The sequence below is a fragment of the Fringilla coelebs genome, assembly GCF_963513975.1.
Source record: "Fringilla coelebs genome assembly, chromosome: 3".
Taxonomy (NCBI): domain Eukaryota; kingdom Metazoa; phylum Chordata; class Aves; order Passeriformes; family Fringillidae; genus Fringilla; species Fringilla coelebs.
Genome location: NC_140030.1, coordinates 357836 through 370600, shown reverse-complemented (window position 1 = coordinate 370600; position 12765 = coordinate 357836). Strand labels below are relative to the sequence as shown.

At 68.2% G+C, this 12765-nt stretch overlaps 2 protein-coding genes across 3 annotated transcripts; both read left to right on the top strand.

Moving 5' to 3' along the window:
• Nucleotides 1-10: 10 nt before the first annotated feature.
• Nucleotides 11-7530, top strand: MPV17 (mitochondrial inner membrane protein MPV17). 2 transcript variants are annotated; one of them, XM_084201805.1, is made up of 7 exons: nucleotides 11-108; nucleotides 4506-4621; nucleotides 4895-4987; nucleotides 5207-5302; nucleotides 6703-6735; nucleotides 6883-6935; nucleotides 7022-7530. In XM_084201805.1, the coding sequence occupies exons 1-7, from the start codon at nucleotides 36-38 to the stop codon at nucleotides 7089-7091; spliced, it is 534 nt and encodes a 177-aa protein (XP_084057931.1). In that variant the 5' UTR covers nucleotides 11-35; the 3' UTR covers nucleotides 7092-7530. The 2 variants fall into 2 exon arrangements, with proteins under 2 accessions (XP_084057931.1, XP_084057932.1); XM_084201806.1 differs by lacking the exon at nucleotides 4895-4987 and having other exon boundaries at nucleotides 6703-6733.
• Nucleotides 7531-12200: 4670 nt separating this feature from the next.
• UCN (urocortin) lies at nucleotides 12201-12500 on the top strand (the record flags this gene model as incomplete). The annotated part of the gene is made up of 1 exon (XM_084202886.1): nucleotides 12201-12500. One exon carries the CDS (start codon nucleotides 12201-12203, stop codon nucleotides 12498-12500), a length of 300 nt encoding a protein of 99 aa, XP_084059012.1.
• Between the last annotated feature and the right edge of the window lie 265 nt (nucleotides 12501-12765).

Sequence of the window (12765 nt, the reverse complement as noted above, 5' to 3'; positions counted from 1 at the left end):
GCGACACGCGTCACCGCGCCGCGACGCGCGGGGCCATGGCGGCGCTCTGGAGGGGCTGCGGGCGGCTGCTGGCGCGGCGGCCCGGGGCGGCGCAGGCGCTCACAGCCGGTAAGGGACGGGCCCGGCCCCCGAGGCCCTCAGACCCCCGAGGCCCTCAGAGCCCCGGCCCCGCACACCGCCCCCCCGGAACACCGCCCCTGCCCCGCCCCGCTCCCCGGCACACGGACTGCCCCCGCACAGGCCCCTCCTGGCCGCCCCTCCTTGCCGCAGCCACGGCCTGTCCCGGCACACGCCCCTCGCCCCGCTGTGCGGGCACCGTCACCGCGCAGGACGCACGGCAGGGGCTCCCCAGTGCCTCAGGGGTCTGACTCGGGGGAAAGAGGTGCTGCCATGCCGCGGGCTCAGCAGGGACCCCCGTGTGTCACACCAGGGAGGGGCCCTGGCCTGCTCCTGGCTCAAGGAGATCGCTGTCAGGGCTCTGGGCTGGAGCTCCCGGCTCAGGACATCTCTGTCAGGGGATCTGGGCTGGAGCTCCCAGCCCAGGACATCTCTGTCAGGGCTCTGGGCTGGAGCTCCCGGCTCAGGACATCTCTGTCAGGGCTCTGCTGGAGCTCCTGGCCCAGGACATCTCTGTCAGGGCTCTGCTGGAGCTCCCGGCCCAGGACATCTCTGTCAGGGCTCTGCTGGAGCTCCCAGCCCAGGACATCTCTGTCAGGGCTCTGCTGGAGCTCTTGGCCCAGGACATCTCTGTCAGGGCTGTGGGCTGGAGCTCCCAGCCCAGGGCATCTCTGTCAGGGCTCTGCTGGAGCTCTTGGCCCAGGACATCTCTGTCAGGGCTCTGGGCTGGAGCTCCCGGCCCAGGACATCTCTGTCAGGGCTCTGGGCTGGAGCCAAAGCCCTCGTGGGGACTGTAAGGAGGCGCAGCTCTCACACCCAGACCCGGGGGGACACTGTCCCAGGGCTCCTCTCGCCTGGAGGACATGGGTGCTGGGCTGTAGCCCTGGGGAGTCACAAGGGCTCAGCTCTTTGTGTTTGCCAGCACTCAGCAGTGAAGGTGCTGCCTGAGGAGAGGCTCCCGGGGCCCTGCACAGGGCACTGAATCTCCCTAACACTGCTGCTGCTTGCAGAGCTGTGAGCTGCCATGAATCTGCCCCGGGGCTGGCTCTCTGCTGCTCCAAGGATTTGTAGCCCTGGGGCACCAGGCAGCTCTGCCCCCCTGCTCTGCTCCATCCCTCCAGCACACCCGAGGCTGAGTCTGGGTGGTGGGGGAGCGTGTCCTGCTTGCTCCGTGTGTCCTCGGGGCTGTGCGGTGGCTGTGCTGCAGGGATGGCTGCGAGCTGGGGGTCCCTGTGTGCTGCCCCTCCTGCTTGCAGCCCCCCGTCACCCCCACCCTGGCTGTCCCTGCTGCTCCCACCTGCCCAGAATGCTGGGAAAGCACAGCCCCGGGCTCTGGGGTGCCCTGCTGAGCTGGGGGCTCCCCTCCCTGTGCAGCCACTGGGCCCCAGCGGCCGCGGGGGGGTGGCACGGTGCCCCCCGCCTGGCTGCTGGGGCGCTGCCAGGCCGCTTAGCTGTTCCTGCTGTTATTTTTATCGGCTGTCATGGAGTCGATTGCTGGCAGCACGTCCCCCTGTGCCTGGCGAGAGGCCAGTGCGGAGCTGGGAGGGGCTGCCCGGGGCTGGCCCTGCTCCCCTGCCGGCATGGCCCCGGGCTGGCTCCGGCCTCGGCCGTGCTCTGCCTGTTGCTGCTTCACGCGGGAGCTGTGGCACAGCCCGTGCCCAGGGCTCTGTCAGCCTGCAGGACTGAGCCAGGGCTGGGCACAGCCTCTGTGGGTGCTGGGCTGCTGCTGGACGTGGCTCCACCAGCCTAGAAGTTTCTTCCCTCGGGCCGGTCTCTCCCTGCTGGGCTCTCCCAGCCCCAGCCGGGGGGCACGAACGCTCCTGCTCTCTTCGGAGCTCCCACAAGTGCTCCCCACCCCTGGCCTGTGCAGTGTCCGTGCAGCTTCCCGGGTCCCCTGCCCTGTGCCAGGTCCCTCCAGCCTCCTGCCCTCTCCTGCTGCTCCCAGGGACCCCCGTGCTGCCAGCTGGGGCCAGGCCAGGCAGCTGCTGCCAGCTGGCCGTGCCCACTGTGCCCGGCCACCCTTGCTGGCCACGCTGCAGCCTGAGGGCTCCAGGGTCAGCAGGGCTTTGCCTCCTGCACGCTGGGCCCCGGGCCAGGCTGCCAGCAGGGCCTGCACACAGTGGGCAGCAGCACGTGCCTGCAGCCGTGACCCTGCCGTCCCTCCGTGCCTGTGGAGAGCAGGGCCCTGCTCCTGCCAAGGCACTGCCGTGGCCATGAAGGTGGTGCTGCCCTACTTAGCTTTGGGCCCCATTCAGAGTCCAATTCACAAGAACATCGACCTGGGGGGCGGCTGGGCACCCTGGGCACCAGGTTAGGCTGGGATGAGGGCTCCAGCCCACTCAGGAGCTGTGGCCGGGCTGTGCTGGTGGCACCCTGGGCAGGCACTGCTGCCAAAGTCATTGCAGGGGGCTGGATCTGGCTGCATCCTCAGGAAGGGAAGCACAGACAGGTCTGTCCTTCCCCCCAACCTCATCACTTGTGGGCACTGCACCCAGAGCCTTCGGCACTGGATGAGTAACAGCGGTGCCTGCTGTGTTCTCTGTGAGCGCCATGCTCTGCTCCCAGCTCTGGGGAGTGCAGCTCCTGGGGCTGCAACTGCTGGGAATGCTGCTCTGGGGAGTGCAGCTCCAGGGAATGCAGCTCCTGGGGCTGCAACTGCTGGGAATGCAGCTCCGGGGAGTGCAGCTCTGGGACGTGCAGCTCCTGGGGCTGCAACTGCTGGGAATGCTGCTCTGAGGAGTGCAGCTCTGGGGAGTGCAGCTCCTGGGGCTGCAACTGCTGGGAATGCAGCTCTGGGGAGTGCAGCTCCGGGGAATGCTGCTCTGGGGAGTGCAGCTCTGGGGAGTGCAGCTCTGGGACGTGCAGCTCCAAGGAATGCTGCTCTGGGGAGTGCAGCTCTGGGACGTGCAGCTCCGGGGAGTGCAGCTCCTGGGGCTGCAACTGCTGGGAGTGTGGCTCCAGGGAATGCAGCTCCGGGGAGTGCAGCTCCTGGGGCTGTAACTGCTGGGGGTGCAGCTCCGGGGAGTGCAGCTCCGGGGAGTGCAGCTCCTGGGGAATGCTGCTCCGGGGAGTGCAACTGCTGAGAGTGCAGCTCCGGGGAGTGCAGCTCCAGGGAATGCAGCTCCAGGGAATGCAGCTCCAGGGAATGCAGCTCCAGGGAATGCAGCTTCAGGGAATGCAGCTCCAGGGAGTGCAGCTCCAGGGAATGCAGCTCCAGGGAGTGCAGCTCCCGGGCGTGCTGCCATGCAAGCACCGGTGCTCTGGCTGTGCTGCCTGGAGTCCAGCCCTGCCTTCGCCTCTTGCCCGGTGCCGTTGTGGCCTGTGGGCTGGTGGGGCTGCTCTGCCATCATGGGGGGTGTGGGGTCTGGGGGGACAGACCCCCAGATCCTGGGGCTGGTCGGGGTGGGAGATGGAGCCTGTGAAGCGGCAGTGGTGCTGCTGGGAGTGCAGCAGCCCCGTGGGGCTGCAGAGCCTGGGCTGGCACTGCCGGTGAGCTTCAGGGACCGCATGGCATGGTGTGGGGACAGGGAGCGGGGCCCTTGTCCATGAGGAACCGCTGACAAAGTCCCTGGGGCAGGGCCGGTACCACCCTGGGCCTGTCGGGGCAGGGACTGCTGGGGCTGGTGCCCGTCAGGCTGAGGGGTTGCTGGGCTCAGGGCTCCCGAGGACGGAGCAGAGCGGCAGCGGGGCTGGAGACCTGCCAGGGGACCGTCCCGGGGGGAGTGGGGAGAGGGAGCAGGAGCCGCCAGGGCCGGGGGAGCAGCTGGAGGGGGCAGCACTGGGCCAGCTGAGTTGCGTCGAAGAGGTCAGGGGTGTAGGATGGAGCAGGAGCTGCCAGAGACCCAGCCGGGCAGCACCCCACCGGGGACACTGATCTAGGAACAGGGCCAGGAGCTGTGCCAGCAGCCAGCTGTGGCGAGGGGCTGGGGCAGCCTGGGCAGCGGGGAGCACGTTCTGCCCACCCCAGTGGGGTGGGGGACACGGGCAGAGAGCTGGTCTCCAGGGAGGGGATCACAGTCGGCAGAGCCGGCCCGGTGCCCAGGGAGAGGTTTGGGGCTGCTGTGGGAAAGGCTGTGGTGAAGATCATGGGCAGCAGCTGGGCAGGCTCTGCTCTGAGAGCACCGTGGAGCCTGGGGGATGGGTCTGCCCCGTGTTTGGGTCACAGGGAGCAGCTGGACACCGTTTTGAGCAGAGATGCTGCGGTGAGAGCCCCGAGGCACTTGGCAGAGTGGGATGCCTGTGCCATGGGGTTTGGTGCAGGCTGTGGGGAGCTGCAGCTGGGACAGAGCCACCAGGGCTGAACAGGCTCAGGCATCCTGGGCAGGGGGAGCAGCTGGGGGAGGTCACACAGGGGTCTGGCCTGCCTAAATGGGCCGTGCTGGTTGCAGGGGCCCTCATGGGAGCCGGGGATGTGATTGCACAGCAGCTGGTGGAGCAGCGGGGGCTGCACGGGCACCAGTGCCCCCGCACCCTGAAAATGATGGCCATTGGCTTCTGCTTTGTGGTGAGTGGGGATGGCATGGCATGGGATAACGGCATGGGAGGGCTCCTGCAGCAGGGTGGGACTGTGGTAGTGGACTGTGAGTTGGGCCATCCTGGTGCCACCTCCAGCAGCCATGGGCAGGGCCAGTTCCATGGAGCAGGAGCAGCATAGGACAAGCTTGTCTTTGTGGCCCAGAGCTGGAGCAGGGCCGTGTAACCAGCCCTGGAGGCCCCCAGCCCTGACCCCTGTGAGCAGTGAGGACAGATGCTGCTCCTCACCCCCTGGCTCCTGCAGGGCCCTGTTGTGGGCAGCTGGTACCGGATCCTGGACTGGCTCATCCCAGGGAATACAAAAGTTGTGGCTGTGAAGAAGGTGATCCTGGACCAGGTTGGTGTGACACGGGTGAGGGTGTCGTGTGGGACTGGGGCAGTGGGGACAGGACAGACCTGTGGCAGGCTTCCAGCCTGCTCTGAGAGCCCAGTGCCTGAGCTGGGGCCAGCCTCGGTGCTGTGGAGGGCTGGGTGGGCATTTTCAGAGGCTGCCCATGGCCAGCCTGGCTCCAAGCCCCACAAGCTCCTCACCTGGGCTGGCTCTCCTCTCTGGCAGGGGGGTTTCGCTCCGTGCTTCCTTGGCTGCTTCCTGGCTGTCACAGGGGCCGTGAACGGGCTCTCGGTGCAGGAGAACTGGGCCAAGATCCAGCAGGTATGTGCTGCTGCTGCCCTGGGCACCTGTGGGGCCCTGGCAGCTCCTCCCTGTGCTGGCCCTGACGGCTGCTCCCGCTTGTGCCCGTGCCCAGGCAGTGGCACCCACGGCCCTGGGCGTGCCGGGTGCCCAGTGCTGCCAGTCCAAGTACTGGTGCCAGGGCCAGTTCCTCTGGCACGGGTGTCCTGTGGGCGAGTGCTGGGGTCCCACCTGGGCCAGACTTGGGTGCCATGGGCGTGCTGTCCAGCCCTGCTCCTGGCTGGGGCTCCAGAGCAATTACCGAGATGGCTCCCATTAACGGTAATTGCTGGAAACCAGTGTGAACACTGAGTCAGCGTGTCCAGGGTGAGTCACTGGGGAGTGGGTGCCCACCTGCCACAGGATGAGGCACGCTGGGGTGGTCGTGTGGCTGCCAGGAGCGGCAGCACCAGCCCCTCTCACTGTTGCTGCCTGTGAACAGCCCCAGCCTGGCTGGAGCTCTGCCTCAGTGCCACCACCCAGGGTTCATTCCTCTGCACGGGGGGCACCCAGTCACCAGCCCACTACACCTGGACTGCCATCATGTGCCCCTCATGCTGCCCCAGCGTGCAGGAAGGAGATCCTGGGGCAGGATCGTGTCACCTCTGCTTCCTCAGGCTCACGGCTGGGGCATGGGGTGCTCTGAGCACCCTAAGGGCGCACGTGAACCGGTCGTGGGCACGGGCAGCACTCTGAGCACTCCATCCATCCATCTTGCCCTGCTGCATCCTGACCAGCTCATGCCGTGGGCCTTGCCTTGCCTTCCCCAGGGAATCCTGCCGTGGTTGTTGGTGCTGCAGGCCGTGGCCCTGGGAGCCCTGGCCTGGAAGGGGGTGCTGGGCAGGGCCAGGAGCAGCGCTGGCAGCGCCCTCACCCCTGGCTTGGGGCGCATCCGCCTCTCCCCACGCAGAGGAAGCGTCAGCAGAGCATCCATCACCCCGTGCTGGGCTGCTGGCCAGCGCCACGAGGAGCCTGCCCTCCTGGCTGAGTCATGGCCAGGCTGCCTGAGGGACTCATCCTGCTGCCACGGGACAGGGCTGTGACACGGCCGTGGCTGTGGCACCAGGACACCGCAGCACCTTGGCTCCCAGAGCAGCGCCCAGCTCACTGCCCTGCTCCATTTCTGCTGCCCAGGAGGGGCCTGGGGAGCACTGAGCTGGGAAGGGGCTCACAGCCCACCCAAGCCATGTGCCCGTGTGCCCTGGCTGTGGCACAAAGGGCTCTCAGTGGGGATGGCTCTGGTCACCCTCTCCCTGCCACCCCCGTGGCTGTGGGAAGGCATGGCCAGGGCTGCAGGGCTGCGTGCCCAGCAGTGTGGAGCTGGGCACCAGGGGCAGGGATGGGGGCCCCCTCAGACTGCTCACACCTCCTTTTTCTTCCAGGACTACATGGATGCCCTGGTGACCAATTACTGTGTGAGTGCTGCCACATCCGTGTCCCTGTCCCGTCTCCTCCGTGGGGCTGCCGTGGGCTCTGTGGGACACCCTGAGTGCCAGGCAGGGGTGGGTGTGGGACAGGGACCCTGGCAGGGCTCCTCACTGCTCCTCCCCTTCTCTGCCCAGATCTGGCCACCCGTGCAAATTGCGAACTTCTACTTTGTGCCTCTGCAGCACAGGTAGGGTTGTGGCCCTGGCGCCCAGTCCCTGCCCCCTGAGCCAGCAGCTGCAGGCCCTCTGTCCCCTCTGTCCCCTCTGTCCCCAGGCTGGCTGTTGTCCAGTGTGTTGCCATCGTCTGGAACTGCTACCTGTCCTGGAAGGCGAATCGGATGTGAGGCAGGAGCCGTGTCCTGTGGCAGCGCCAGCCTGAGCCCTGGCCGTGGGCAGGCTGGGACACGCAGGGTCCTGCAGCAGCCCCCTCCTCTTCCCTCAGGGGAGCACCATCCCCCGTGGCTGCCCCAGGGACAGCGTGGTGCCAGGACACGCCCGGGTCTGTTCTAACTGTGCTGGGCAGCAGCTCTGCCCACGATGATCCTCTCCATCTGTGCCCAGCCATTTCCCAGCCCTGCACACAGGGTGCTCCTGCCCCGAGTGTCACTTGGACCTTCCCCATGGCACATCCCGAGGGAAAAGAGGAGTGGAAATGGAGCAGGGCTGGCCCTGGGCTGGCTGTGCCAGGGGCACAGAGCTGGGCTCGCTGCAGGCTGGGCGTGCTCCCCCTGAAATCGGGGTTTGCTGTGGCTCTGCTGTGGACAGTCAAAGCATCAATAAACAGTGCTCTTCACTTCTGATTGCCCTGCCCCCCGGGCCCTGCAGATGCTGTTCCAGAGCAGCTCTTCTCTTCTGGATCAACTCTGCCTCATCTCAAGGCACAGAGCACGGGGCTAGGGGCTGCAGGCTGCTGGAGTGGGCTGGAGAGGACAGGGGACTCTGACAGACGGTGGATGGTGGTTTAGGGGGTCGTCAGGTCCTACTGGAGCTGTTCCATGGGCTGTGATGGTGCATGGTGGTCTAGGGGGTCCTCAGGTCCTACTGGAGCTGTTCCATGGGCTGTGATGGTGCCCCCACAGCTGCAGACCAGTGAAATGGAGGTTGGTGGAGCCAAAGCCCTGATGCTGGGTGCAGAGTCCCCCCAGGGTCAGGGCATGCTTGATGCAGGGCTGTGCATCCTGGGAGGCTTCAGGAAGGGTTGGGGGGAGGGCTGGAGCTGGGTCTGGGCCAGGGCCACAATCCACCTGTGCCACGTCTGAGACGAGCCTGCCTGTCAGGCAAGAGAGAAGCCCCACGGAGCTGCCCCTGCCTGCTGCCCCTGGGGATGTGTGTCCATCCTCTGGGATGTCTGTCCATGCTCTGGGGGTGTGTGTCCATGCCCTGGGATGTCTGTCCATACTCAGGGGATGTGTGTCCATGCTCTGGGGATGTGTGTCCATGCTCTGGGATGTCTGTCCATGCTCTAGGGGTGTGTGTCCATGCCCTGGGGATGTCTGTCCATACTCAGGGGATGTCTGTCCATACTCAGGGGATGTGTGTCCATGCTCTGGGGATGTGTGTCCATGCTCTGGGGATGCCTGTCCATGTTTGGGGATGTGTGTCCATGCTCTGGGGATGTATGTCCATACTCAGGGGATGTGTGTCCATGCCCTGGGGATGTCTGTCTATGCTCTGGGGATGTGTGTCCATGCTCTGGGGATGTGTCCATGCTCTGGGGATGTCTGTCCGTGCTCTGGGGATGCCTGTCCATGTTTGGGGATGTGTGTCCATGTTTGGGGATGTGTGCCCATGCTCTGGGGTGTCTGTCCATGCTCTAGGGGTGTGTGTCCATGCCCTGGGGATGTGTGTCTATGCCCCGGGGATGTCTGTCCATACCCTGGGGATGTCTGTCCATGCCCTGGGGATGTGTGTCCATGCCCTGGGGATGTCTGTTCGTGACCTGGGGGTGTGTGTCCATGCTCTGGGAATGTGTGTCCACGCTCTGGGGATGTGTCCATGCTCTGGGATGTGTCCATGCCCTGGGGATGTCTGTCTGTGTCCTGGGGGTGTGTGTCCATGCTCTGGGGATGTGTGTCCATGCTCTGGGGCTGTGTGTCCATGCTCTGGGGATGTCTGTCCGTGCTCTGGGGATGCCTGTCCATGTTTGGGGATGTGTGTCCATGTTTGGGGATGTGTGTCCATGCTCTGGGGTGTCTGTCCATGCTCTAGGGGTGTGTGTCCATGCTCTGGGATGTGTGTCCATGCCCTGAGGATGTCTGTCCGTGCTCTGGGGATGTGTGTTTATGTTCTGGGGATGTGTCCATGCTCTGGGGATGTGTGTCCATGCCCTGAGGATGTCTGTCCATGCTCTGGGGATGTGTGTCCATGCCCTGAGGATGTGTGTCCATGCTCTGGGGATGTGTCCATGCTCACTCTACAGTGACAGCAAACACACACAGTGTCCAGCTCCCACAGTGTCCCTGCCCAGCACATCCAGGGGCTCCAGGTGGAGCTGGTGGCACCATGGTCGTTCCTCTCGGCTCTGGAGCCCTGGCCCCCTCACCTGCACTACTGCAGCCCCACAAGGCTGGACAGAGCCATCCCCATGCTGCAGCACCCCTGGGCTCTCAGCGTGGCCTTCAGCAGGGTATTCACCGTCTGTCCTCCCCCCTCATCCTCCCCACGGCCTGGTTCTGTGCTGAGCCAGCTTTGGGCTGCTCCAGCCAGGTGGATACAGCCTGGAACACAGAGGGGGCAAACCCTGCACGGGCCTGGGGTGTGAGGCAGGGACAGGAGGGGCTGCAGCTGCAGCCCTTTCCCCCCAGCAGTGCTCGGTGCAGCAGCACAGGGCTGGGGCTGTGTCACACAGGGAGGGGACCATGCACGGATGGCACCAGTGCCTGGGGGCCTCGGTTCTCTGTGGGGCTCAAGCTCTACAGCCAGCGGGGTGGGTGCTGTGGGTGGCAGGAATTTGCAGCTCTGAGGTGCCGAGCCTCTCGCAGCTCCCTCTGGGGGTGCAGGAGCCTCTCTGTCAGCAGTGAGAGAGCTGCGAGCATGGCAGGAGCCGCGTGGAATGAGCCACTTGTCCCCTGGAGCAGCATGGGGCTGCCAGGGCTCAGGGGGTGAGCCCGGCCCCTGCCGAGGGCTCTGCCCCGCCGCTGCGGGAGCGCTGCCCGGTGCCAGCCTTCGTGCCGGATCGCGTCACGGGGGCACGACACCGTGTGCTGCTCGCTGCGGGCAGGGCCGTGCCCCGCCACGCCTGTGCCCCCGGGCTGGGACACACCGTGCGAGGGCCGGGTGAGCCTCTGTGCCCGGCGCTGCCCCGCTGGTCCGGCTCTGCCCCGCTGGTCCGGCGCTGCCCCGCTGGTCCGGCACTGCCCCTCTGTGCCCGGCACTGCCCCTCTGTGCCCGGCACTGCCCCGCTGGTCCGGCACTGCCCCGCTGGTCCGGCACTGCCCCGCTGGTCCGGCTCTGCCCCGCTGGTCCCGGCACTGCCCCGCTGGTCCCGGCTCTGCCCCGCTGGTCCGGGCTCTGCCCCGCTGGTCCCGGCTCTGCCCCGCTGATCCGGCACTGCCCCGCTGGTCCGGCACTGCCCCGCTGGTCCGGGCTCTGCCCCGCTGGTCCGGGCTCTGCCCCGCTGATCCGGCACTGCCCCGCTGGTCCGGCACTGCCCCGCTGGTCCGGCTCTGCCCCGCTGGTCCGGCTCTGCCCCACTGATCCGGCACTGCCCCGCTGGTCCGGGCTCTGCCCCTCTGTGCCCGGCGCTGCCCCGCTGGTCCGGCTCTGCCCCGCTGGTCCGGCCCCTGCAGCATCGGCGCTGGGTGTCAGCTCAGCTGCACTCGGCTGGCACCGTGCGGGACACTCGAGGGGCTGCGGGCAGCATGCAGGGCACTCGGGGGGCTGTGGGCGGCATGCAGAGCACTCGGGGGGCTGCGGGCAGCACGCAGGGCACTCGGGGGGCTGCCGGCAGCACGCAGGGCACTCGGGGGGCTGCGGGCACCATGCGGGACACTCGGGGGGCTGCGGGCAACGTGTGGGGCACTCGGGGGGCTGCGGGCACCATGCGGGACACTCGGGGGGCTGCGGGCAACGTGTGGGGCACTCGGGGGGCTGCGGGCACCCTGCAGAACACTCGGGGAGCTGCGGGCGGCATGCGGGACACTCGGGGGGCTGCCGGCAGTGTGGTGCACTCAAGGGGGCTGCTGGCAACGTGTGGGGCACTCGGGGGGCTGCCGGCAGCACGCAGGGCACTCGTGGGCAATGCCAGCAGTGTGGAGCTCTCGGGGGGCTGCCGGCAGGATGTGAAGCGCTCGGGGGAATGCCAGCAGTGCGGTGCACTCAGGGGGGCTGCCAACAGTAGTGTGGAGCCCCAGCAGCCACCTCACCATTTGGCAGCGGTGCCGGTGCCCCGACGGAACACCCTGCATCCAGCACGGCGCTGCCAGCTCCGGTGCCTTCGTTCTATGACTCACAGGACTTGGCCGGTGCTGCCGCTGCGCTCGGGGCGTCTGCGGCCTCGGCCCCGCGGTTTGACCTCGGCACCGCCCGCTCTGCCCGGGACACCGAGCCACGGCCGGGCTGGGGGTCCCACCCGTGACCGTCCTGTCCCGGAGCTGCCGGTGCTCGGGGTGTCCCCGCCTCCGCCCAGGGGTCCCCCCCGCCGCCCCGATCCCTGCTTGGACGCCGCTCCTCGGCGCGGCCGTTCCGCCCGGGAACGCGAGGGTTCCACGCCGAGAAGCCGCGGCTCAGCCCGGTACAGCGCACTGAGGGCTCACCGGCAGCTCACCTGTACAGCTCACCGGGAGTTCACTTGTGGAGCTCACCGGCCCCGGTGCCCCAGCGCCTCCCGGCTGTTCAGCACCGCGGACAGCGGCGGAGAATGAGGCTGGAGATGCGGCAGAGCCGGGAGAGGGTTCCGGGGGACCGGGGGACCGGGGAAGGGAGGGTTAGCACGGCCCTCACCGGCCCCGGCCCCGCCGTGCCTCTTTGGTGGGCGTCAGAACAGAACCGGAGTGGTTGCTCCCGAAACCGGTGAGAGCGGGCTCTGCCGCTCCCCCCCCGTCCCCCAACCCCGTCCCGCCGCCGGGGGCCCGCTCCCCGCCGCTCCGGTGCCCCCCTCTCCCCCGCCCCCGCCGCCCGGTGCGTGCCCGGCGCTGACGTCAGCCCGGGCTCCCGGGCCGATATAACCCCCGGCCGCGCCGCCGGATCAGCTCCCGCGGGACCGATCGCGCTCGCTGCGCCGCCGGCACCGGCAGGAACAGGGCACGGGCACAGCGCACCGGGTACGGGACGGGGCTTGGGAACAGGGCAGGGGCAGCACCGGGGCCGGGGCGCGCAGAGGGGACGGAACGGGGCGGCCGGCCGCGGAGGGGGCTCCGCGCCGCCGGGGCCGCTGTTCCCGTCGGGCCTCCGCCGCCGCCCCGGTCTCTGCCGTGGCGCTGAGCCCCTGCCCCGTAGGTGCAGAGGGACCGAGGATGCGGCGGGCACTGCTCACCCTCCTGCTGCTGCTCGCCCGCCCGCCGCCCGCCGCCGCCCGCCCCGCCACCACCGACGGCTCCATCCCGGCGGCCGGGACCGGGGATCAGGACCAGCCGCTGTGGCCGCCGCTGGCGCCGCCGTCCCCGGGGCCGTGGCGAGGGCGGCGGGACGAGCCGCCGCTCTCCATCGACCTCACGTTCCACCTCCTGCGGCACCTCCTGCTGCTCGCCCGCGCCCAGAGCCAGCGCGCCCGCGCCGATTCCAACCGCCGCATCCTCGACGCCGTGGGGCGCTGAGCCCCCGGAACCCCCGGAACCCCCGGATACCCCGAACCCCCCGGGGCTGCACCGGCCTCCAGCCGCCGCCTCGGCCTCTGCGCTGTGGAGCGCTCGGCACCGACACCGGCACGGGCTGAGCCCGCCTCGGCCCCAGCGCCGCGGCGAGCGGGAGCGGAACCGGCCCCGGGACCGGCCCGCACCGGTTTTGTAATAAAACGTGGTGGAAACCCGAGGCGTGAGCGAGTGCGGGGTGCGGACAGCAGGGCCAGGGACTGGGCAAACT